Here is a 26,219-nt window from a genome sequence, read left to right as displayed (position 1 = left end):
CCCCTATTTGACAGAGGAAGGCACCAAGGCTGCCCAGGGCTGAACCCCCAGACCTAACTACAATCTGAGCTCTGTGATGACCGAGATAGTGAGGCCTCCTGTCCCTGAAGTTCTGGTGAGGGAGCCAGACAGGCAGATAAGCAAGTGCAAGAAAGTGCTGAGGGCTGTGAGGTGTGCGGAGGCATTCTAGGACGCCTCCCTCTATGGTCACTTCTCTGCCGTGTTTAGTACTAACAGTGAATTGTAGAATATAGTACTTTAGTTTTATTCCACGCAAATCTACAGCTCCAGTTAGTGAAATGGATCATACACACAGAAGATATGGACATCAAAAGTTGAAGAAAAGTGAGTGCCCTTGTAGTTTTCCTGCTTGCTGCCTTCTCCTCCCTTAGGTTGAGAGTTTCTTCGTTGCACGAAGGAGCATTAAGAGAAACAAGTTCTTCAGTTACCCATATTTACCTGTCACAAAACCTGCTTTGCAAGGCTGACATCAGCTAAAACCCAGTGTCTTCTGATAGAAGGAAAAGACTAGTCTTTTTGAACTTTTGGGACTATGCTAGAACCAGTAAGTCATTGATTTATTGTTGAGAGATTCTTCTTCCCACTTATGGCAACTGTATATAAACAGTTACGAGTATACCTAATGATGGGAAGATTTGTAACATGCTGATTTTCTTTTTTCTTTTTTTTTTTTTTAACATGCTGATTTTCATCAACTGGGTAACTCACTCTAAAGTCCTGAAACAGGGTCATACTCAGTTTTACATTCTCATCATTCATGGATGAAAAGAGTCATTTAGAGCTAAGAAGTCTACAGAATGATTTAAAATCCCTTTTGTGGTTAGCAAAAATAGTTTGTATACATAGCATGTTTTTCTTTTTGAAATGGAGATACCAAATGAAAGCAAACCACTGTTGCCTGAGTTGTCCTTCTGGCTGAACTGTGAAGGTTTGTGGCAGATATTTTCAATTAGAAGCACCATTATACTTTGAAGGAGGCCTCCTACCTGGGAACGTGAGAGGTGGCAAAGTGATGGCGCTCAGAGAACGGTAATGAGGATGAGAAGGAAGACATACCCAAGAGTAACCCATGCTCAGCTACTTGGCTGTTTTCCTCTTTCTTGCTAGATTTTGCCTGAAACCTTTTCTGATAGCATCTCTCCTAGAGGGCGGCTGTCAGATACAAGGAATCACGGCCTTGGATTTCATGTGATCGTAGTGTCAGAGGTCTTATACTCGAAGATCACCTGGGATACGTTCTTCTAAACTCTGTGTGTTGTTGTAAAGTCCTACGTTTATTTAATGTTGGTGTAATGAAAAGTGTCCTTTTTATAAAATAACTATAACCAATTGGTAATGGAAATCAAATGATATTGACTGTGTTAACGTACAAATAGGAAGAAGCATGCCTCATATTTTATCACTATTTGATAGGAATGGAATTAATAGTTCATTTTAACAGTTTTGTAACGTTCTTTAGGAAGTCTGGCTCACTCATCCTGGGTCTCAAAATCCAACTCTGTGGCCTCTGATTTCCCTCCTTTCTCCCATAGCGCTCTAAGACTGGAGGGGCCTGGCTTCTTCGAGCTCTCTCCACACAGGGCCTGTGGTGAAACTCTGTTATCTAGTCCTCCAGGGTTGGGTCTTGCCATAGTTAAAAGAGCTAAGGGAATTTTTTAAAATCCCTTTCCCTCCTTGATAATGTCTCATTTTAAGGCTGTTTTAAAGTTTTTAAGATTCTAAGCTGGCCAGTGGCCTATTTATTCTAAGCATCACTGGTCCTCCGTCCGAGGGCATGAAGCCTCATGGTTCAGTCTGAGAGGTAAAAGGCTGTAAGGAGCCATGATTTAAGAGGAAAATAAAACATGTCAGTCTAATAATTATAATTTATCCTCATTATTATGTCAACATCCTCCTTACGGTGCATCTATAAAAGGACTATATTTCCTTTTGTACTATAAATTTGAATTCTTCATTACACTTACAAGAAATTGAGACAGAATCCCAGCCCCAGAAAGTGATGGGAGGTGCCACTACTAAATGCTGACACAGATTGTTAGAGGAGTGGTTACTGGAGTTCTAGTAAGTGTCACCTTCTTGATGCAAAGTATACAGGGTTCTTTTTGCTACAATGCAAACAGACATTAATAAGTTAACACCAAACATTGGTGAGACCTCAATGGTTTTGGTCAAGGACAGTTAATGCAGGGAAACTTGGTAGGCCTTGAAGTCTTACAGTAGAGTGATATCAAAGCATAACCAGAAGTTGGAACTGCCCCAGTAACACATTTTGCAGATAGATGCGTAGCTGATTTAGTTCATGTATTTTAGAAGTTGTATGGGCCTAGAATTATTTTAATAGATCTTGTATAATCTATCATTTAAAAACAATTCCATTTTGGCCATAAGGTGAAAGCATTGATAATTATACTGCTTGTGTTCTTTTATTTGTTCTTTAGTAGAGAAAAAGAATTATAAGACAGTTTAACCATTTAACTTTTTTAACTGAAATAGATGTTCATTTGGATTTGGAAGAGCGCCTGGCAAAATTTATGAAGACAGAAGAAGCCATTATATACTCATATGGATTTGCCACCATAGCCAGTGCTATTCCTGCTTACTCTAAAAGAGGGGACATTGTTTTTGTGTAAGTAAACTTTACCTAGTTTTGTAATAGCAGTTCCTTTGAAATAATACTGACTGTCTTAGAGAAATACTTCATTAGAAGTTATCTGCATAAAATAATGCTGCTTTTTGTTTTTCAAGAAATAGTCACCTCACCAAAGGTTTCAAAATTTGTGAAACCTTCACTTAAAAGATGCTTAACGGTGTCTATAGTCATTTATCTGCCATGGTAATTATTTATTGATGTCCAGATGAGGACAGCTATCTGCCTTCTTTGTGCAGCTCTGTGGCTGTGTGGTATCCTAGTCTGTGGTCACCACCTCACGTTGTCACTCAGACTGCCCGGCAAAGTCTCTCCATGTCTCATCACCCATTCACCCCGTCACCTGGTCTCAGCTGATCTTGCTTCCTACCTTATTAAGGATAGAGGAGCCGTGACTTGGACACTTCTTTGACTACCCACAAGTGGATCTTCACACTCGCGTGCCTGTGCTGAATGCATGCTACCGAGGTTTCCTGTGAAGGGCAGGGTACAGCCAAGCAAGGGCTGGCAGGCCCCAGGCAGCTGGTTAAACCAGTCAGAAGCATCTGCCGCCCCAAGCCAAGCCCTGTCGTCCTATGAGTGGACTAAAATTTGGTCTCAAATTGACTTTAATTTCCTCTTCTCTGTTTTTTTTTTGTGTGTGTGTGTGAGATGGAGTCTCACTTTGTCACCACGGCTGGAGTGCAATGGCGCAATCTTGGCTCACTGCAACCTCCGCCTCCCAAGTTCAAGCAATTCTCCTGCCTCAGTCTCCCGAGTAGCTGGGATTAACAGGCATGCGCCACCATGCCTGGCTAATTTTTTGTATTTTCAGTAGAGACAGGGTTTTACCATGTTGGCCAGGCTGGTCTCAAACTCCTGACCTCAGGTGATCCACCTGCCTCGGCCTCCCAAAGTGTTAGGATTACAGGCGTGAGCCACCGCACCTGGCCTTTTTTTATTTTTATTTTTTAATTTTTTTTTATTTTGAGATGGAGTTTCACTCTTGTCGCCCAGGCTGAAGTGCAGTGGAGTGATCTTGGCTCACAGCAAGCTCCGCCTCCCGGGTTCAAGCAATTCTCTTACCTCAGCCTCCCAAGTAGCTAGGACCACAGGCACCCACCACCAAACCTAGCTAATTTTTTGTATTTTTAGTAGAGATGGGGTTTCACCATGTTGGCCAGGCTGGTCTTGAACTCCTGGGATTACAGGCGTGAGCCACTGCGCCTGGCCTCCTCTTTTCCTTTTTAACATCACAGCCAGAGTAATCTTTTTAAAATGTAAATCCTACTTTGTCACATTTTATTTAATACAATTTAGAGCTTCTATTGTTCCTAAAATAAAGACCCAAGTCCTTTGTATGATCTTGTGAGCTCTGCACCACTTTTTCAGGCTTATTTTGTACCATTTTCCCTGAGGTGTTTAAGCTGTAGCCTTGCCAGCCCTGTATGCTAGTGTCCTCTCACCTTGGGGCCCGCGCACATGCTTGTTCTGACTAGAACACTGTTCCTCCTCCCTTCTCCTACTTAACCTTCTCATCCTTCACATACGTCGTCACCTCTGCAGGGAAGCCGTCCCACACCTCGCAGAGCAGGTCAAGACCCCTGCTGCATGTGGACAAAATCTTACAGCCAGAGAGAATTTATTGTTCTTGTTTATCCATGCTCACACGAGCACTCAAACTGCCTGTCAAGGTCACCCTGCTTCTCAAGCCTCCCTCCCACACACAGACACACACACACTCTCACACGCACCCTGCTCTGCTCATTTGCTTCATACTTACTGTACTTTTCTTTTGTAGAGCTTGTAACGGTTTATAATTTTATATCTGTGTGGTTATTTGCTTCTGTTTCTTGTTGGGAGCCCATTACTTAGAATAGTATTTATCATTTAGTAATGGTCAATAAACAGTAGTTCAGTAAATGAATGAAAGGAAGCTGGAGCTCAGAATAGGGGCCAGATAACTGTGTTGCAGAGCCTGGCATCCCTCAAGCCCTGCACTGGCCTCTTGCTTACCACTCACCGTTGGAACGCTTGTGCAGCGACAGAACCTTTTATCGTAATTACTACAGAGCTGACTCTACCTGGGGCTTCTGCAGTACATGTGACCCATTCCTCACTATAGCCCTACAGCAGTCTAGGAGCACTACAGCAAGTGTCCTGGGTCTAAGTAGTATACTAGTGTGACCATAAAAATGAATATTTTTATTAATTTTTGGCAAATAGTTTAAAAAATAATGTGAAAGACTCATCACTAACTGAAGCGCCATTGACTTAAACAGTGTTTCTAGGTTTTTAGTAAAAGCAGAGTTACAGACAGCTGCAGTCATTCAGTGTCACTTTATACACAAGCACCCCACTATAAATTCTTTTAAAGTCCAGAAAAAGTTGATGGTTACTGGTGAACTCCTATGCTTCCTTTGATAAATACTACATTGTCTTTTTTTTTTAACTGCTAGGAAACATAGGCTAAATTCACTTCCATGTGTTATGCCCAGTGTCTTAAAATTTCCATTTCCAGTGAGTTGCTAACCTGTTTATTCTGCTACATAATTTTAAATACTCTACCTGAAATGTGTTTGAATGTAGGAGTGCTAGAGGTAAACATGGTGTTTGGTAAATTGGTTTTGATAAATTTGTCAGGCATAGACACTGTCTGATGCTTCATTTCCTTCCTTTCAGTAAACAGTGTTAATGCTTTGCCAATAGTGGGGCTCAGCACCATGGTCATTCACGGACTTAAGTCTGTCCTATCACTCCACTAAGTCTGTGTTCATGCTGCTTCACAGATCTTTTTAAAATTAAACTTTTTACATTCAGATAATTGTAGATTCAAAAGCACTTGTAAGAAATAATAGAAATCCTTTGTACTTTTTACTAAGTCTCTTCCAGTGAGGACCTCTTGCAAAACGAACAGTTTCATAGCCAGGATATTGACTTTGTCATTGTCAAGATGCAGAACATTTCTGTCACCACAAGGATCCTTCATGTTGCCACATCCACATTCCTCCCACCTGCCCACTCCTTAACTCCTGGCAACCACTAATCTGTTCTGTTTGTTAATTTTGTTATTTTAAGAATTTTATACAAATGGAATCATCCAGTAGGCAACACTTTGGGGTTGGCTTTTTTCATTTAGCGTAATTCTCTGATGGTTCATCCAAGTTGTTGCTTGTATCCAGAGTTGGTTCCTTTTGATTGATGAGTATTACTCCATGGCATGAAGGTACCACTGTTATTGAAGTTACCTATTAAAGACATCTGAGTTGTTGCCAGCTTTGTGCTGTTATAAAAAAAAAGCTGCTCTAAACATTCATGTACATTCATGCTATGTGAGCTTAAGTTTTTATTTCTGTGGAATACATGCCAAGGAATGCAGTTGCTATGTTTATAGTATTGCAGTTTTTAAAGGAACTCCTAAACTATTTTCCAAAGTGTCTATACCATTCTATGTTCCCATCAGCAAGATATGAATGATCAAGGTTCTCCACATCTTCAGAAGCATTTGGTGTTGTCACTACTTTTTTAGCCAGTCTGATAGGTGTATAGAAAAATTTATATTTTTCTGATGGCTAATGATGTTGAACATCCATTCATGTGCATATTTGCCATCTCTTCAGTGAAATGTCTTTTCATGTCCATTTTCTAGTTGTATGATTTGTTTTTATACTAATGAGTTTTGAGAGTTCTTTATACATTCTAGATCATAGTTCTTTATCAGATATATGGTTTGCAAATACAAATTTTGATGTCCACGTATTCATTGCTAAAATATAGAAATGAAATGGAGTTTTTGTGTGCTGAGCTTGTATCCTGCAACCTTGCCAAACTCACTTAATTAGCTCTAGGAACTGTTTTTCTAGATTGCTTAGGATTTTCCATGTAGACAGTCGTCATGTCATCTGTAAATAGTTTTATTTATTTTCTAATCTACTTACTTTTTATTCCCTTTTATTGCCTTATTGCACTGGCAAGAACTTCCAGGACTGTGTTAAAAGTAGTAAGAGAAGACATTCTTGCCCTATTCCTGATATTAGAAAGCGTTTACTCTTTCACCAATAAGTATAATGTTACGTGCAGATTTCTTACAGATGCTCTTTATTACATTCACTTTCCTGCACCTCATCTTTTTTTTCTGAGCATTTTCATTGCAAATCAATGTGAATTTGGTTGGTCAACTACTTTTTCTGTATTGGTTGATATGATCATGTGATTTTTCTTTTTTAGTCTGTTAATGTGGTGGATAACATTGATTTATTTTCAAATATTGAACCAGCCTTGCATACCTGAAATAAATACCACTTGGTTATGGGGTATAATTTTTTTTTATAAAAAGCTAAATTCGATTTGCCAGTCTTTTGTTAAGGATTTTGAATCTGTGTTCATGAGGGAGATTGTCCTATAATACACTTTTTTTGATACTTACTTTGGTTTTGGTAGCAGAATAACACTTCACAGAATCAATTGGGAAGCGTTCTATCTTCTATTTTGTGGAGCTATTTGTATAGAATTACTTTTAATTATTTAATTGTTTGGTAGAATTCTCCCATGAAAACCATCTGGGCCTGGAGAGATTTCTTTTTTGCAAGTATGTTAATTCTGAATTCAGTTTCCTTAGTAGTTATCAGGCTATTCAAATTATCTGTCATATTGAGTGAATTGAGGTAGTTTGTGTTTTTCAAGGAATTGGTCCATTTCTTAAAAGTTGTCATATGTACATGTGTGGTGCTGTTCATGGTATTCCCGTATTATTCTGATGTCTGCAGAGTCCACAGTTATATACCTTGTTTCACTCCTGGTATTGGTAATTTGTGCCTTTTCTCCTGTTTTCTTTGTCAGTCTTGTTAGAGGTCTGTCAATTTTATTGATCTTTTGAAAGAATCAGCTCTTTGTTTCATTGTTTTTTCTCTATTGTATTTTTATTGTCAGTTCCATTGATTGATTTCTCCTATTATTTCCTGCCTTCTGCTCACGTTTGGTTTATTTTGTTCTTTTTCTTGATTTGGAGGTAAGAGCTTAAATTATTAATTTGAAACTTTTTCTCTTTTCTTGAATGTTCATTTAGTGCTATGAATTGCCCTCTCAACACTACTTTAGTTGTGTCTCACAAATTTTGATGTGTTGTGTTTTCATTTGTATTTAGTTCATTTTTGTTTTGTTTTAAGAAATAGGGTGTCACTATTTTGCTCTGGTTGGCCTTGAACTCCTGGGCTCAATGGATTCTTTTGCTTCAGCCTCCTGGGTAGTTGGGACTACAAAAACACACCACTATGCCCAGCTTACACTTTCCCTTTGACCTATGGATTATTTAGAAGTGTATTGTTTACTTTTCAGGTGTTTGGGGACTTTAAATTTGTTGTAGTTTGGTTTATGGCTAATACGGTAGTCTATTTTGGAATATCTTACATGGGCACTTAAAAAATGTGTATTCTGCTGCTGTTTGGTGGAGTGTTCTATAAATGTCAAGTCTTTTTGGTTGATGGTGTTTTTGGGTTCTTCTATCTTGGTGATTTTCTGTCTAGTTCTTCTATCAGTTGTTGAAGGATAATGAAGTTTCCAACTGTAATTGTGGGTTTGTCTATTTCTTTCAGTTTTATCAGTGGTTGCATCTCAAATTTAGCTTTTTTGTTTAGTTCATATTTAGGATTACTAAGTTTTCTTGATGAATTGACCCTTTTAGCGTTTCATAATGTTCTTCTCTGTCTCTGATAATTTTCCACTTTTTGTGTATGTGCTGCCAAAGCAAACACTCTGATAATAGAAGTAAATAAGCTCTTCTCATGAACCAAAATTCCCAGTGGCACTATGGAGTCCTGGTTAAGTTGACAGGTCTCTGGCTGAGGGAACACAGAATCCACTTTTAGCAGCTGTGTTAAGAGACAGTTAACCATGAGTCCATTATAGCATTACTTTGCTCAGGAACCAATCACAGAAAAGGCCATATGTGGACATAGTGAGAAGATGGCCAGCAGATAATGTCAAGGAGAGAGGCCTCAGGAGAAACCAAACCTGCTGACACCTTGATCTTGGACTTCCAACCTCTAGAAATGTAAAGAAATAAATTTCTGTTGTTTAAGCCACCCAGTCTGTGGTATTTTGTTATGGCAATCTTAGCTAACTAATATAAACATTATTTCTCTCTTCCATTTATATAGGCTTTGTTTTTTTTCTTTTCTGTTTTTTTTTTTTTGAGACGGAATCTTGCCCTGTCACACAGGCTGGAGTGCAGTGATGCAATCTCGGCTCACTGCAACCTCCGCCTCCTGGGATCAAGCAGTTCTCTGCCTCAGCCTCCCGAGTAGCTGGGATTACAGGCACTCGCCACCATGCCCGGCTAATTTTTTTGTATTTTTAGTAGAGACGGGGTTTCACCATGTTGGTCAGGCTGGTCTTGAACTCCTGATCTTGTGATCCACCTGCCTCGGCCTCCCAAAGTGCTCGGATTACAGGTGTCAGCCTCTGTGCCTGGCCTACAGGTTTTCTTTATTATCTCTAAGCAATGTTTTGTACTTTTCAGTATACAAGCACCATACATCTTTGGTCAAATTTATCTCTGAGTATTCCATATTTTAGGATACTATTGCAATAGGGTTTTTGTTTTTGTTTTTGTTTGAGATGGAGTCTCGCTCTGTTGTCAGGCTGGAGTGCAGTGGTGCGATCCTGGCTCAGTGCAACCTCCACCTCCTGGGTTCAAGCAATTCTCCTGCCTTAGCCTCCCGAGTAGCTGGGACTACAGGCGTGCGCCACCATGCCTGGCTAATTTTTGTATTTTTAGTAGAGACAGGATTTCACCATGTTGGCCAGGATGGTTTTGATCTCTTGACCTCATGATCTGCCCGCCTCGGCCTCCCAAAGTGCTGGAATTATAGACGTGAGCCACTGTGCCCAGCCTACAATAGGTTTTTAATTTCAGTTTCTGACACTTATTAAAAATGAACTTCTATATCTTCAGATTTATAAAAAAGATGCAAATACAGCTGATATACTCACACGCAGTTTACCTGATCACTAACATCTTACATTATTATAGTTTATTGATCTCATTTTGTTTGTGCAGATACTGTTTTCCTGATTTTGTGTGTTCTTTGTAGCTCACTGAACATCTTTAAGATGATTACTTTGAATTCTGTCAGACAACTAATAGATCTCCATCGTTTCTGTTTTTTTTCTTTTTTCTTTTTTTTGACACATGGTCTTAATGTGTCACCCAGGCTGGAGTGCAGCAGCATAATCATGGCTCATTGCAGCTCGACCTCCCAGGCTCAGGTTATCCACCTGCCTCGGTCTCCCAAGTAAGTAGCGGGGACTACAGGCACATGCTACCACATCCAGCTAATTGTATTTATTTATTACTTATTTTATTATTTTTTCTAGAGACAGGGTCTCTCTATGTTGCCCAGGCTGGTCTTGAACTCCTGGGCTCAAGTGATCCTCCCTCCTCAGTCTCCCAAAGTGCTGGGATTAGAGGTGTTGAGCCACTTTGCCTGGTGATCTCCATTTCTTTAGGGTTAGTTTCTAGAGATTTATTTGTTCCTTTGATAGGGCCATGTTTCCCTGTTTCATGGTATGCCTTGTGATTTTTTTTTTTTTTTGAGACAGAGTTTTGCTCTTGTCCCCAAAGCTGGAGTGCAATGGTGCGATCTTGGCTCACTGCAACCTCCGCCTCCTGGGTTCAAGAGATTCTCTTGCCTCAGTCTCCCGAGTAGCTGGGATTATGGCGCCCTCCACCACGTCCAGCTAATTTTTGTATTTTTAGTACAGACAGGGTTTCACCATGTTGGCCAGGCTGGTCTCGAACTCCTGACCTCAGGTGATCTGCCCGCCTCGGCCTCCCGAAGTGTTGGGATTATAGGCATGAACCACCACACCCAGCCGTTTTTTTTTTTTTAAAGACAGGGTCTGGGCTGGGGTACAGTGGCTTGATCACGGCTCACTGCAGCCTCAAACTCCTGGGCTCAGGCAATTCTCCTGCTTCAGCCTCCCCAGTAGCTGGGATAACAGGCATGCACCGCCACAGCTGGCTAATTTTTTAAATTATTTGTAAAGATGAGGTCTCTCTGTGTTGCCCAGGCTGGTCTTGAACTCCTGGATTCAAGTGATCCTCCTGCCTTGGTCTCCCAAAGTGCTGGGATTACAGGCATGAGCCATTGTGTCCGGCCACCTGCTAATCTTTTGTTGAGATTTGGGCATCTGAAAAAACAGCCATCTCTCTTAGCCTTTATAGACTGGCTTTGTAAAAAGGAACAGCATTACAAATTAGTTTAGCTGGAGATCTTGGGGACCTCTTGAATCTTTTCTAGCGATGTATCTTCTCTGGGTTTGTCTGTGCAATTTCCTGAAGAGGTTTGCCCCTGTGTCTTTTTAAGGAACTCATAATTTCTTGCTCCCCTTGGTATCTGTTTATGATACTAGTTCCTGCAGTGCTGTAACAAGGCTATAGGTCTCACATTTGTTCTCAGCAGCCCCTAGTCATCCAAAGTATGACACTGTTCCTGTCAGTGCTCTGAGTCACATGAACAGAAATCAGTCCTTTGGTCAGCCCCACTATAAGCCAGAACATGGGACATACATTCCACTCTACTCTTTCCCTCTTGAGAAGGAAGGTGCAAGTGGGAGGTATCTCCAGATTGTGCTGCACTGTGCTTGGTACTGGGAGAACCTATGGTATGCAAATGTAATGGACTTTCTCACCTGCTTCAAATCAGCTCTTCTTGCTTCTACATTCACCTGGGGTACTGCAACTTTTAAACTGATTTCTGAAAAATTCTCACAAAGGCAGTTTGGTCCATATATTGTTAAGTCAGTGTCTCTATGGGAGAATGAGGGCCTGGGGCTTATTTGTTTTATTTTTTGAGATGGAATCTTGCTCTGTCGCCCAGGCTGGAGTGCAGTGGCGCGACCTCAACTCACTGCAACCTCTGCCTCCCGGGTTCAAGCGATTCTCCTGCCTCAGCCTCCTGAGTAGCTGGGATTACAGGCACGTGCCACCACGCCCGGCTAATTTTTGTATTTTTAGTAGAGATGGGGTTTCACCATGTTGGCCAGGCTAGTCTCAAACTTCTGACCTCATGATCCGCCACCTCAGCCTCTCAAAGTGCTGGGATTACAGGTGTGAGCCACCACACCCGGCAGGGCTTACTATTAATATTTTGCCATCTTGCTGATGTCACTCACCACTGTTTTTTGATCACTTTACTTTCTGTTACTACAAGATGTTCCAGATTCATCTCGTACATTCCCAGCTCCAGCTCTAGAATCAGCCATTTTTTTCCCAGGGAAACCTAGTTCCCTTCATGGGAGAATGGTTTTAGGAACCACGACCTCAGTGGGGTTGCTCCAGCTTGGTAGAGTACACTACCAATAACTCCCTGAGAAAGAGTACATGGGAGATAATTTTTTTTTGAGACCTAACTCATGTCTGAAAATGTCTTTATTCTACCTTCATACTTGTTTGATAATTTGGTTGGGTAGAATATAGTTAGAAAACTTTCCCCAAAGATTGGGGAGATTCTCTTCTTACTGTGTTGCTGAGAAATCAAATCCTTACTAAATTGTTCTGTGCTCCCAGAGGTTGAAAAGAAAAATCCTTACTAATTGCTAATCTTTTGTATATCCCTTTTGCTTTTTTCTTTCTAGAAACTTAGTCTTCTCTTCATGTTCTGAAATTTCTGTTATGTGCCTTGGAAGTGAGTCTATTTTCATGCATTGTGCTAGACATTTGAAGATATCTTTTTTTTTTTTTTTTTTTTGAGGCGGAGTCACGCTCTGTCACCCAGGCTGGAGTGCAGTGGCACGACCTCAGCTCACTGCAAGCTCCGCCTCCCAGGTTCACGCCAGTCTCCTGCCCCAGCCTCCGGAGTAGCTGGGACTACAGGCACCTGCCACCACGCCCGGCTAAATGTTTTGTATTTTTAGTAGAGACAAGGTTTCACCATGTTAGCCAGGATGGTCTTGATCTCCTGTCCTCGTGATCCGTCCACCTCGGCCTCCCAAAGTGCTGGGATTACAGGCATGAGCCACCGTGTCCGGCCAAAGATATCTTTCAATCTGGCTGTAGGTTCTGCAAAATTTGTTTACATTAATTATAATTTTCTGACCTTATTTTTCTTCTTTCTGGAATTCCTACAATTTGGATACTGGAACTCCTGGACTCTAACTTATGTATAATATCTCTTTTCTCCCACCTTAAATATTTATTAATCTATCTAGTGTCTGGAAAATTTCACACTATTTTCCAATGATTTTTTTTCTTTTCTATTAAGTCTTACATTAACAGGAACATTTTTTTCTCCTCTGAGATTTTCATGTTTTGTAGCATTGTTATTTTATAGATGTAGTATCTTATAACTCTAAGGATATTAACACATTTGGCAGGGGGAATTTTCTTCTCACTGCATTGCTTGATTCCTCAAAGTTGTTTTGGTATTCTCTTTTGGTTTTGGATTAGAGGCTTTCACTAGATCTCTCGTAATTCTAGATGGAAGTCTCATGAATAAGAGTTGGGGGCTAAAACACTGACCTGAGTATGGACTTCTCAATTTCAAAGTTAATTGTTCAGAGTGAGCCTTTTTCCCAGCCAATACTTGGTGTCAATCTTTTATATTCTTCTTTGGTATAGTGGACAGTATACATAAAGCCACTTAATCTTGTTTCCAGTACAGTACTCTGTATAAAGGAATTTGGCCTTGCCCTTGGATGTTATGCTACATAGGAATGCCTCTGTTTACCTGGGGATCTTGAATCATACTGAATAGCCTTGACAGTATGATTTATGGCTGGGGTGGGACAAATCTATACAGTCTTATGGTGGGGGGGTGGGTGTACAACACATCAGAAATACCAACAATGTGATTTAGGGTGGAGGTTTTGGGTCATGCACGAGCAGCTGACCTAGAGACTGCGATTAACCACATGGACAATCAATCATGGATATGTAAAGCAGCCTCAGTAAACACTCTAGGTTCCAAGGCTTGGGTGAGCTTCCCTGGCTGGCAATACTCTGTGCATACTGTCACACACTGATGCCAGTAGAGTAATGCTTGCTGACTTCAGAGAGACAGGACAAGAGCTGTGTTTGGTACTTCTCCTGGGCTCTGCCCTCTCCTCTTCCTTTGGCTGATTTTGATCTTTAACATTTCCCTGTCATTAACTGTAACCACGAATACAATAGCTTTCATTGAGTTCTGAGTCTTTCTAGCAAATTATCTAAGCTGAGGGTTGGTTTTAGGAATCCTCCAGGCTTACAAGTACTCTTGTCTTCCATTCACTCCGACTTCTACCAACCAGTCACTTTTTACCTTCCAGATGCCAACTGTGGGGGGAATAAAGTTGCTTAGCAACGTGGAAATGGGAGAAGCTATAAGGCTTCCCAGTGTTCACGCGATCGTCCCTATTTCTGTGCCTCTTCCACCTTTCATCCCAGAGGTTAACTGGTGCTGTGAATTCTGAAATGTAAGTAAGTTTATCAGTTCCTCCATTGATTTAGAATTGGGGTTTCCTGGGTCTACCAAGTTAGTTAACACCGTCTATCTGCTTTCCAATTCCCCAAGTTCTGGTTGTTTCCTCTATTTTCTCCAACTTGTGGGTTTTTGTGTGAATGCATCTGTTGTAGCAGCCATAGGGATGTATCATTCAGATCTCCCTTCAAAAGAATCTGACATAAGGAGTGTAGTTGGTACTTTCAGATCCATCAAGGCATTTGTGCGAAGGCCACGCTCCCCTTGGTCTCCTCCCAGAAACTGACTTGAGGAAGTCAGAGAAACAAAGCCAGGCTATTTCTGCCCAATTCTGAACTCTACTAAAAGGAATCCTTGCTTGGGAACTCTCCATTGGCCTGACCAAGACTTCGTCTTAGAGTTGCACTGCAGTCTAAGTTTTTGCTAATCAGTCTTCATTTTCTCTTTTTACAGGTGTCAGACCCACACTGCAGTCTGAAGGCTCTCTCGACCTACGCTTGCTCCATCTCCCGTTTATCCTCCATTTATGATGTTTCCTCTAACAAATTCTTGCATATCTAACTTTGTCATGTCATCTGCTTCTCTGAGGACTCAAATTATCACCCGGGATTTTGGAAAGAAGTTTTATTAGAAGTTTTATTAGATGTCTAGTCCACTGTCTTAATAAGAAACCACCATGAAGTTTTTATGTTCTTCAAAGATTACACATTTCAAGTTTCATTTATCTATGGGAGAATGAATTACTTTCAACACATTTATATCTGAGTGAGTTTGTTTATTGTTCTGATTTACTGAAACTTAAAATATTCCATCAAATTATCCAGGAAAATCCAGGTGGCAGAAATATATAATATGTCCATTTCATCAAGAGGTCTCAAATAAATTTTAAAAGGCCAGAAAATGATATATATACTATGCCATTTAAATCACTTCTATCTTCTGTACTTAAGAACTCAAGTATAGAAATAAACTGTGGGCTGAAGTAACATTGTAACCTGCTCCCAACATGACTGCATAGGTGTCCAAGGTTAAGTGTGAAGATTACTGTGAGGTCTGAAGTTACTTGACTAATCAATCCCATTTGAATTTCAATCCAAGCAGCATATTTTACACACACCTGAAGGAAATATCTTCAGTGTGTTCATGTGTGTGTCTATGTGCATGTATGTGTAGGGGATAGGTGTAATTAGGGAAGGGCTGACCGAACAACATTGATAAGTACATGCTAGAAGTCTGCTGTTGTTGGTAATACAGAAACATACACAGTCTTCATATTCAAAGTCTTCACGGGGATGTCTTCTGTAATTTCTAGAATGGAAAGAAAAAGTTGAAAAATCAGTATTTTACCTATTGGGGGTGAATATTTAAAAAAATGTTAACTGCTTGTGTAGTAAGGAATTTGGCCTTATCCTAAGAGTTCTGCCTTTTGTCCCAGCTCCTGAGGTGAACCTCTAAATCCTTGGAATTTCCTAGTAGGAGTCTTTGTTTCTCATGGTGGGTATGTTCACCAAACCTGACAGTTGCTGCTAATGAGACAATTCAGGGTAGTGCTGGCCACGACAGAAAGACCAAGTATATGATTTAGGATGGGGACTTTGGGTCACATGGTATATCAGTTGAGAAAGACAGCAATCATGCCTACAGAATGAAACCTCAACAGAAACTGGACACCAAGGCTCGAGTGAGCTTCCCTGGTTGGTAATATAGTCTCCGTGTTGTCAGATGTAAGGGATGAGAGGAAGAAACATTATCCATGACTCCAGGGTCTCTCTCTCTCTCACTCACTCTCGCTGGTTCTAATGTATATCCTTTCCCTACCCTAATTCAAACCATGAGTGTAATACCTTTCAGTGAGTCTGAGTCCTCCTAGCAGGTTACTGAACCTGAGGGTGGTTTAGGAAAATCCCTGGAACTTGCAGTTGGTGCCAGCAGTGATGGGGGTCTTGTGTGGATCTTTCCCTGAGTAGAATCCTCACTCCTTGCAGGTGGAGTTAGATATCGGGCAGACTCCTGGAGCCTTCTGGAGGACTATGCCATCACTTCACAGTTTGGCTAACTCTGGGTACTGCCAAGATGGTTATTTTTCCTCATACACAGATACTTCCTATGTCTACAAAAAAAGCCTAGAGGCTGTGCCAACTCAGTATCCCAGATATGTGGTTTCAAAATATGATTCTCTATAATTTGAAGAACAGCTATTTTCTAGGTCTGGAGAAGTAAAAGTACATAATAAGCCTAGGACATGTTGCTACGTGAGAAAGCAAGAATTTACCAAAGACAAAGGATCATGTTAAAGAATACAGGATCCAATACGGCCAATGACGAAAACTCTGAGCATCCAAAAATATAACCCAAATGCAATTGATTGAAATATACTGAATATACAACTCAAAAAAAAAAAAAAAGAAAAAGAAAATTTAAAGTTATCTGCCTACTGTGGAGCATTTTGCTTCTAGTCAGATCTGAATTTAAAGCAAACAGATGAGCTTCCTTTAAAAATAGCTCTTGTCCTACCTAGCAGCAATCCTAGATGTGAGAATACTCTCAAAGCTACTTCCTTAATAGATAATTACAGGACCTGGAGATGATGTTTAGAGTTTAGTGGAGCAAGCAAGAAGACATCTAAGGGTTTCTAAAATGGTCAACATTTTGTGGCTCTTCTAATTTACCAAGTTATTGATACTTTATGAAAGACAATTCTGAGAGAAAAGGCATAATGAAAACGAAGCTATAGATACTAGATTGGAAAGATACTGAATTAGAAAAAGTTCCAACTTTGTGGTAATCTTAGATAAATCACTAAACATTTAAAAGTTCTCACCCACTAAACTTTTGCCTAACGTCACAGAGTAAAGAGAATACAGAAAGGCAGCATAGGTTAAGAATGGTTCTGTGAATTGCAGGTAGTATTATAAATACATAATTCACACAGACACGGTTCTACCCCTGACCAGGTTCAATCATGCCACTGCATTTGCTTGCAAGAACAAGTGAGAGATAAATGTCATCTTCAGCTCCACTGCGCAACAGTACTTGGTGACCAAAGGATTTGAGGGACAAGAAGAGTTAAGAATTATCTCTAAAGTTTTATATAAGCTTATCAAAATAGAAAGCTACATTATTAGATGATCTTTACTACCATACCACAATGAAAGTGCCAAGTATGTTCGAGGGAGAGTGAAAAAAGCCTTTGATAGAGTGAAAGACTCATGGACAGAATTAGCAAGACAGGGAAGGCCCAGAGCAGGAAGGATCTTGTGTGGAAGGGAAGATTCTGAGGCATAAGAGAATAAGGAGCTTTGGGGGCTCTAAGCAAGGGAACAAAATCAAGGCAGGAATGTTCATGAAGATAGCTCTGGTGAATAGTACAGACTGCAGACTGGTGACTTTGATGGATGATGAGGCCCAATGATGAGATGAGAGGGAAAACGACAAAGGAGAGTCACTGAAAATAAACCCAGGGAGGGAAGGAGGAACCCAAGAAGAAATAGAGCTTTAGTATTTAACATCATGACAGAAAATTTAAAAGTACGATATGCAACTAAATTAAAAAAAAAAAAAAGCTGCACAGGAAGAAAATGGGAGAATTACACAGAGGCCAAAAATAATGACTCCCATGGGGTCTGGTGGCTTAATGCTTTTGGCACTAAAGAGCTAGGAAAGCAGGGAAAGAAAAGCCTCCGGTATATACAAACCGGGAAGTCCAACAAATCTCTGCTGAAGAAACTGGAACTTCAAATAAGAAACCCATAGCAAAAGGGTTAATTTGAGTAAGTTCCTTCACCACAAGAGAAAAAGTGAAGAGAATGTAATCGGTTAATAATGGCCTTCCAAAGATATGCCCAGGTTCTAAATTCCCAGGAGCTGTGAATGTAACTTTATTTGGAAAAAGAGGAAACAGAAGAGAAGGAGGCAATGTGACCACGGAGTCAGAGACTGAAGTGATGTGGCCACAAGTCATGGGATGCCTGGCGCCACCATAAGCTAGAAGAAGTATATAAGGAATTCTACCACAAAGCCTTCAGAAAGACTGTGGCCTTTCTGACACCCTAATTTCAGTGTCTGGCCTCCAGAGCTGTGAGATGACTTGAGCCATCCCATTTGTGGAAATTTGTTGCAGCAGCCACAGAAACCAATACAGAGAGAATCACCTCACTTAGCTTTGTTTTGGAGTAGGGATAGACAGATCCTGTCTCCATCACAACTCCTGGCCTTTGTGTATGACTGGGAATGCCATAGCTTTTTTTTTTTGAGACGGAGTTTAACTCTTGTCGCCCAGGCTGGAGTGCAGTGATGCAATCTCAGCGCACTGCAACCTCTGCCTCCCAGGTTCAAGAGATTCTCCTGCCTCAGCCTCCCAAGTAGCTGGGATTACAGGCATGTGCCACCATGTCCAGCTAATTTTAGTAGAGATGGGGTTTCACCATATTGGCCATGCTGGTCTTGAACTCCGCCCACCTCAGCCTCCCAAAGTGCTGGGATTACACGAGTGAGCCACCACGCCGACCCAGTCACAGCTTTCTTAACATTCTCCCTGTGGTCCAAAATGATTGAGTTTAAAGTGTGTCTGGGTTGACAGTGTCTCCAAGGAACTAGACATATGCTTCTTAAAACTGGGCTTCAACAGAAACATAACAGAACAAGCAGAGCAGACGGGCAATGTAAACAGAAAGATAGAAACTCAAAGAATAGAATGGTCTGGGTGTGGTGGCTCACCCCTGTAATCCCAGCACTTTGGGAGGCCCAAGTGGGTGGATCACCTGAGGTCTGGAGTTTGAGACCAGCCTGGCCAACATGGTGAAACCCTGTCTCTACTAAAATTACAAAAATTGGGGGAGGAGCCAAGATGGCCGAATAGGAACAGCTCCGGTCTACAACTCCCAGGGTGAGCGACACAGAAGACGGTGATTTCTGAATTTCCATCTGAGGTACCGGATTCATATCACTAGGGAGTGCCAGACAGTGGGCGCAGGTCAGTGGGTGCACGCACCGTGCGCGAGCCGAAGCAGGGCGAGGCATTGCCTCACTTGGGAAGTGCAAGGGGTCAGGGAGTTCCCTTTCCGAGTCAAAGAAAGGGGTGACGGACGGCACCTGGAAAATCGGGTCACTCCCACCCGAATACTGCGCTTTTCCGATGGGCTTAAAAAACGGCGCACCACGAGATTATACCCCGCACCTGGCTCGGAGGGTCCTACGCCAGGGAGTCTTGCTGACTGCTAGCACAGCAGTCTGAGATCAAACTGCAAGGCGGCAGCGGGGCCGGGGGAGGGGCGCCCACCATTGCCCAGGCTTGCTTAGGTAAACAAAGCAGCCCGGAAGCTCGAACTGGGTGGAGCCCACCACAGCTCAAGGAGGCCTGCATGCCTCTGTAGGCTCCACCTCTGGGGGCAGGGCACAGACAAACAAAAAGCAGTAACCTCTGCAGACTTAAATGTCCCTGTCTGACAGCTTTGAAGAGAGCAGTGGTTCTCCCAGCACACAGCTGGAGATCTAAGAATGGGCAGACTGCCTCCTCAAGTGGGTCCCTGACCCCTGACCCCCGAGCAGCCTATCTGGGAGGCACCCCCCAGCAGGGGCACACTGATACCTCACACGGCAGGGTATTCCAACAGACCTGCAGCTGAGGGTCCTGTCTGTTAGAAGGAAAACTAACAAACAAAGGACATCCACACCAAAAACCCATCTGTACATCACCATCATCAAAGACCAAAAGTAGATAAAACCACAAAGATGGGGAAAAAACAGAACAGAAAAACTGGAAACTCTAAAAAGCAGAGCGCCTCTCCTCCTCCAAAGGAACACAGTTCCTCACCAGCAACGGAACAAAGCTGGATGGAGAATGACTTTGACGAGCTGAGAGAAGAAGGCTTCAGACGATCAAATTACTCTGAGCTACGGGAGGACATTCAAACCAAAGGCAAAGAAGTTGAAAACTTTGAAAAAAATTTAGACGAATGTATAACTAGAATAACCAATACAGAGAAGTGCTTAAAGGAGCTGATGGAGCTGAAAACCAAGGCTCGAGAACTACGTGAAGAATGCAGAAGCCTCGGGAGCCGATGCGATCAACTGGAAGAAAGAGTATCAGCGATGGAAGATGAAATGAATGAAATGAAGCGAGAAGCGAAGTTTAGAGAAAAAAGAATAAAAAGAAATGAGTAAAGCCTCCAAGAAATATGGGACTATGTGAAAAGACCAAATCTACGTCTGATTGGTGTACCTGAAAGTGATGGGGAGAATGGAACCAAGTTGGAAAACACTCTGCAGGATATTATCCAGGAGAACTTCCCCAATCTAGCAAGGCAGGCCAACGTTCAGATTCAGGAAATACAGAGAACGCCACAAAGATACTCCTCGAGAAGAGCAACTCCAAGACACATAATTGTCAGATTCACCAAAGCTGAAATGAAGGAAAAAATGTTAAGGGCAGCCAGAGAGAAAGGTCGGGTTACCCACAAAGGGAAGCCCATCAGACTAACAGCAGATCTCTCGGCAGAAACCCTACAAGCCAGAAGAGAGTAGGGGCCAATATTCAACATTCTTAAAGAAAAGAATTTTCAACCCAGAATTTCATATCCAGCCAAACTAAGCTTCATCAGCGAAGGAGAAATAAAATACTTTACAGACAAGCAAATGCTGAGAGATTTTGTCACCACCAGGCCTGCCCTAAAAGAGCTCCTGAAGGAAGCATTAAACATGGAAAGGAACAACGGGTACCAGCTGCTGCAAAATCATGCCAAAATGTAAAGACCATCAAGACTAGGAAGAAACTACATCAACTAACGAGCAAAATAACCAGCTAACATCATAATGACAGGATCAAATTCACACATAACAATATTAACTTTAAATGTAAATGGACTAAATGCTCCAATTAAAAGACACAGACTGGCAAATTGGATAAAGAGTCAAGACCCATCAGTGTGCTGTATTCAGGAAACCCATCTCACATGCAGAGACACACATAGGCTCAAAATAAAAGGATGGAGGAAGATCTACCAAGCAAATGGAAAACAAAAAAAGGCAGGGGTTGCAATCCTAGTCTCGGATAAAACAGACTTTAAACCAACAAAGATCAAAAGAGACAAAGAAGGCCATTACATAATGGTAAAGGGATCAATTCTTGTTAGAAGAGCTAACTATCCTAAATATATATGCACCCAATACAGGAGCACCCAGATTCATAAAGCAAGTCCTGAGTGACCTACAAAGAGACTTAGACTCCCACACATTAATAATGGGAGACTTTAACACCCCACTGTCAACATTAGACAGATCAACGAGACAGAAAGTCAACAAGGATACCCAGGAATTGAACTCAGCTCTGCACCAAGCGGACCTAGTAGACATCTACAGAACTCTCCACCCCAAATCAACAGAATATACATTTTTTTCAGCACCACACCACACCTATTCCAAAATTGACCATATAGTTGGAAGTAAAGCTCTCCTCAGCAAATGTAAAAGAACAGAAAATATAACAAACTATCTCTCAGACCACAGTGCAATCAAACTAGAACTCAGGATTAAGAATCTCACTCAAAACCGCTCAACTACATGGAAACTGAACAACCTCCTCCTGAATGACTAATGGGTACATAACAAAATGAAGGCAGAAATAAAGATGTTCTTTGAAACCAATGAGAACAAAGACACAACATACCAGAATCTCTGGGACACATTCAAAGCAGTGTGTAGAGGGAAATTTATAGCACTACATGCCCACAAGAGAAAGCAGGAAAGATCCAAAATTGACACCCTAACATCACAATTAAAAGAACTAGAAAAGCAAGAGCAAACACATTCAAAAGCTAGCAGAAGGCAAGAAATAACTAAAATCAGAGCAGAACTGAAGGAAATAGAGACACAAAAAACCATTCAAAAAATTAATGAATCCAGGAGCTGGTTTTTTGAAAGGATCAACAAAATTGATAGACCGCTAGCAAGACTAATAAAGAAAAAAAGAGAGAAGAATCAAATAGACGCAATACAAAATGATAAAGGGGATATCACCACCGATCCCACAGAAATACAAACTACCATCAGAGAATACTACAAACACCTCTACGCAAATAAACTAGAAAATCTAGAAGAAATGGATAAATTCCTCGACACATACACTCTCCCAAGACTAAACCAGGAAGAAGTTGAATCTCTGAATAGACCAACAACAGGAGCTGAAATTGTGGCAATAATCAATAGCCTACCAACCAAAAAGAGTCCAGGACCAGATGGATTCACAGCCGAATTCTACCAGAGGTACAAGGAGGAACTGGTACCATTCCTTCTGAAACTATTCCAATCAATAGAAAAAGAGGGAATCCTCCCTAACTCCTTTTATGAGGCCAGCATCATTCTGATACCAAAGCCAGGCAGAGACACAACAAAAAAAGAGAATTTTAGACCAATATTCTTGATGAATGTTGATGCAAAAATCCTCAATAAAATACTGGCAAAACGAATCCAGCAGCACATCAAAAAGCTTATCCACCATGATCAAGTGGGCTTCATCCCTGGGATGCAAGGCTGGTTCAATATACGCAAATCAATAAATGTAATCCAGCATATAAACAGAGCCAAAGACAAAAACCACATGATTATCTCAATAGATGCAGAAAAAGCCTTTGACAAAATTCAACAACCCTTCATGCTAAAAACTCAATAAATTAGGTATTGATGGGACATATTTCAAAATAAGAAGAGCTATCTATGACAAACCCACAGCCAATATCATACTGAATGGGCAAAAACTGGAAGCATTCCCTTGGAAAACTGGCACAAGTCAGGGATGCCCTCTCTCACCACTCCTATTCAACATAGTGTTGAAAGTTCTGGCCAGGGCAATTAGGCAGGAGAAGGAAATAAAGGGTATTCAATTAGGAAAAGAGGAAGTCAAATTGTCCCTGTTTGCAGATGACATGATTGTATATCTAGAAAACCCCATTGTCTCAGCCCAAAATCTCCTTAAGCTGATAAGCAACTTCAGCAAAGTCTCAGGATACAAAATCAATGTACAAAAATCACAAGCATTCTTATACACCAATAACAGACAAACAGAGAGCCAAATCATGAGTGAACTCCCATTCACAATTGCTTCAAAGAGAATAAAATCCCTAGGAATCCAACTTACAAGGGATGTGAAGGACCTCTTCAAGGAGAACTACAAACCACTGCTCAAGGAAATAAAAGAGGATACAAAGAAATGGAAGAACATTCCATGCTCATGGGTAGGAAGAATCAATATCGTGAAAATGGTCATACTGCCCAGGGTAATTTATAGATTCAATGCCATCCCCATCAAGCTACCAATGCCTTTCTTCACAGAATTGGAAAAAACTACTTTAAAGTTCATATGGAACCAAAAAGGAGCCCGCATCGCCAAGTCAATCCTAAGCCAAAAGAACAAGGCTGGAGGCATCACACTACCTGACTTCAAACTATACTACAAGGCTACAGTAACCAAAACAGCATGGTACTGGTACCAAAACAGAGACATAGATCAATGGAACAGAACAGAGCCCTCGGAAATAACGCCATGTATCTACAACTATCTGATCTTTGACAAACCTGAGAAAAACAAGCAATGGGGAAAGGATTCCCTATGTAATAAATGGTGCTGGGAAAACTGGCTAGCCGTATGTAGAAAGCTGAAACTGGATCCCTTCCTTACACCTTATACAAAAATCAAGATGGATTAAAGACTTAAACGTTAGACCTAAAACCATAAAAACCCTAGAAGAAAACCTAGGCATTACCATTCAGGACATAGGCATGGGCAAGGACTTCATGTCTAAAACACCAAAAGCAATGGCAACAAAAGACAAAATTGACAAATGGGATCTAATTAAACTAAAGAGCTTCTGCATAGCAAAAGAAACTACCATCAGAGTGAACAGGCAACCTACAGAATGGGAGAAAATTTTCGCAACCTACTCATCTGACAAAGGGCTAATATCCAGAATCTACAATGAACTCCAACAAATTTATAAGAAAAAAACAACCCCATCAAAAAGTGGGCAAAGGACATGAACAGACACTTCAAAAAAGAAGACATTTATGCAGCCAAAAAACACATGAAAAAATGCTCATCATCACTGGCCATGAGAGAAATGCAAATCAAAACCACAATGAGATACCATCTCACACCAGTTAGAATGGCAATCATTCAAAACTCAGGAAACAACAGGTGCTGGAGAGGATGTGGAGAAATAGGAACACTTTTACACTGTTGGTGGGACTGTAAACTAGTTCAGCCATTGTGGAAATCAGTGTGGCGATTCCTCAGGGATCTAGAACTGGAAATACCATTTGACCTAGCCATTCCATTACTGGGTACATACCCAAAGGACTATAAATCATGCTGCTATAAAGACACATGTACACGTATGTTTATTGTGGCATTATTCACAATAGCAAAGACTTGGAACCAACCCAAATGTCCAACAATGATAGACTGGAAAGAAAATGTGGCACATATACAACATGGAATACTATGCAGCCATAAAAAATGATGAGTTCATGTCCTTTGTAGGGACATGGATGAAATTGGAAATCATCATTCTCAGTAAACTATCGCAAGAACAAAAAACCAAACACCGCATATTCTCACTCATAGGGGGGAAATGAACAATGAGATCACATGGACACAGGAAGGGGAATATCACACTCTGGGGACTGTTGTGGGGTGGGGGGAGGGGGGAGGGATAGCATTGGGAGATATACCTAATGCTAGATGACGAGTTAGTGGGTGCAGCACACCAGCATGGCACATGTATACATATGTAACTAACCTGCACAATGTGCACATGTACCCTAAAACTTAAAGTATAATAATAATAAAAATAATCATAAAAAAAAAATAAAATTACAAAAATTATCTGCACATGGTGGCACATGCCTGTAATTCCAGCTACTCAGGAGGCTGAGGCAGGAGAATCGCTTGAACCCAGGAGGTGAAGGTTGCAACGAGCTGGGATATTGTGCCACTGCACTCCAGCCTGGGCAACAAGAGTGAAACTCTGTCTCAAAACAAACAAACAAACAAACAAAAAAACAAACAAACAAAAAACACGAATAGAATGAAAATGGTAGAAATTAGGCAGGGTGTGGTGGTTCTCGCTTGTAATCCCAATGCTTTGGGAGGCCAAGGTGGGAGGATCACTTGAAGGCAGGAGTTCAAGACCAGCCTTGACCTTATAGCGAGACCCTGTCCCTACAAAAAAATTTTAAAATTAGCTGGGCATGGTGGCGCGTGCCTGTAGTCCTAGCTAGGGAGGCTGAGGTGGGAGGATCGCTGGATCCCAGGAGTTTGAGGCTGCAGTGAGCTGTGATTGAGCCACTGCACTGCAGCCTGCGTGACAGAACAAGACCAAGTCTCAAAAACAAAACAAAACAAAACAAAAAAACCAAAACACTGTAACAGAAATAAAGACTGCCTTATACCAAAAAATGTACACCTAGGGAAATCATAAACTGCAGAAAGTAAAAGACAAAGGGAAAATCTTCAAGGAAGCAGAGAAAAGAAGCACCTTACCTGCAGAGGAACAAGGGTAAGATAAAAAAGCCAAAATTATCCAGAATGTAGTATATAAGGACAAAAGGAGGGAAAATAGGAAAAGAGAATAAGAGGTAGGATAGAGTGAGAAAGTCCATCTAAAATATGTCTAAACAAGGTGTCAGAAGGAGAGAATACCAGAGAGAATGAATAAGAGGTAAGTTGGACAAGATAATGTCGGCAATTTTCCACAAGTGCCGAAAGACACAAATACTGACACAGAAAGCCCAATAAATCCCAGGCTATCAGGTGTTACAAATAAAAGGATGGGATGGTAAAAGTCTTGAATTGAGATGTCAAGAATGGGTATAAATAGAAAAAAACAGATCCCACAAAGGGAAGCTGTCTGGGGAAGTGATTGCAGTGGCAGCAAGATTAAAGTGAACATGTCTGATGTGTAGCAGGATTACAGAACGAAACTCAGAGGGTAGGGTGAGGATGTCAACAGAGAAGTTGACAGAGCAGCCACAGAAGCTGAAATCTCAGAAGTGAATAGTGCTAAGTGGGAGAACGGGAGGAGGAGAAAATAAGCTGCCTGACACCAGCAAGTAAGTGCAGGTCG

General features: G+C 41.2%; 2 protein-coding genes across 8 annotated transcripts in view; one reads left to right on the top strand and one right to left on the bottom strand.

Moving 5' to 3' along the window:
* The window catches only part of LOC107976711 (serine palmitoyltransferase long chain base subunit 1), a 61,951-nt gene extending 47,090 nt beyond the window's left edge, over nucleotides 1-14,861 (top strand). The window contains exons 6-9 of one of the 2 annotated variants that reach the window (XM_024345743.2): nucleotides 2,515-2,647; nucleotides 9,859-9,939; nucleotides 13,952-14,098; nucleotides 14,557-14,861. In XM_024345743.2, coding sequence (XP_024201511.1) covers nucleotides 2,515-2,647; nucleotides 9,859-9,939; nucleotides 13,952-13,973 — 236 coding nt within the window. In that variant the 3' untranslated portion in view covers nucleotides 13,974-14,098; nucleotides 14,557-14,861. The remainder of the gene's footprint in view (nucleotides 1-2,514; nucleotides 2,648-9,858; nucleotides 9,940-13,951; nucleotides 14,099-14,556) is intronic. The other variant, XM_024345744.3, reaches the window with a different exon arrangement.
* IARS1 (isoleucyl-tRNA synthetase 1) overlaps nucleotides 14,858-26,219 on the bottom strand; it is an 83,558-nt gene continuing 72,196 nt past the window's right edge. For all 6 annotated transcript variants that reach the window (XR_010148925.1, XR_010148926.1, XM_024345740.3 and 3 more), the window contains one exon: nucleotides 14,858-15,411. Coding sequence is in view for 4 of the 6 variants with exons in the window: in XM_024345740.3 (XP_024201508.1) it covers nucleotides 15,329-15,411 (83 nt within the window). In the remaining 2 variants the exon portion in view is untranslated. The remainder of the gene's footprint in view (nucleotides 15,412-26,219) is intronic.

This window comes from Pan troglodytes, chromosome 11, assembly GCF_028858775.2.
Source record: "Pan troglodytes isolate AG18354 chromosome 11, NHGRI_mPanTro3-v2.0_pri, whole genome shotgun sequence".
NCBI lineage: Eukaryota > Metazoa > Chordata > Mammalia > Primates > Hominidae > Pan > Pan troglodytes.
Note: the sequence above shows the minus strand (reverse complement) of the source record. Positions and strands in the feature narration are given on the sequence as shown.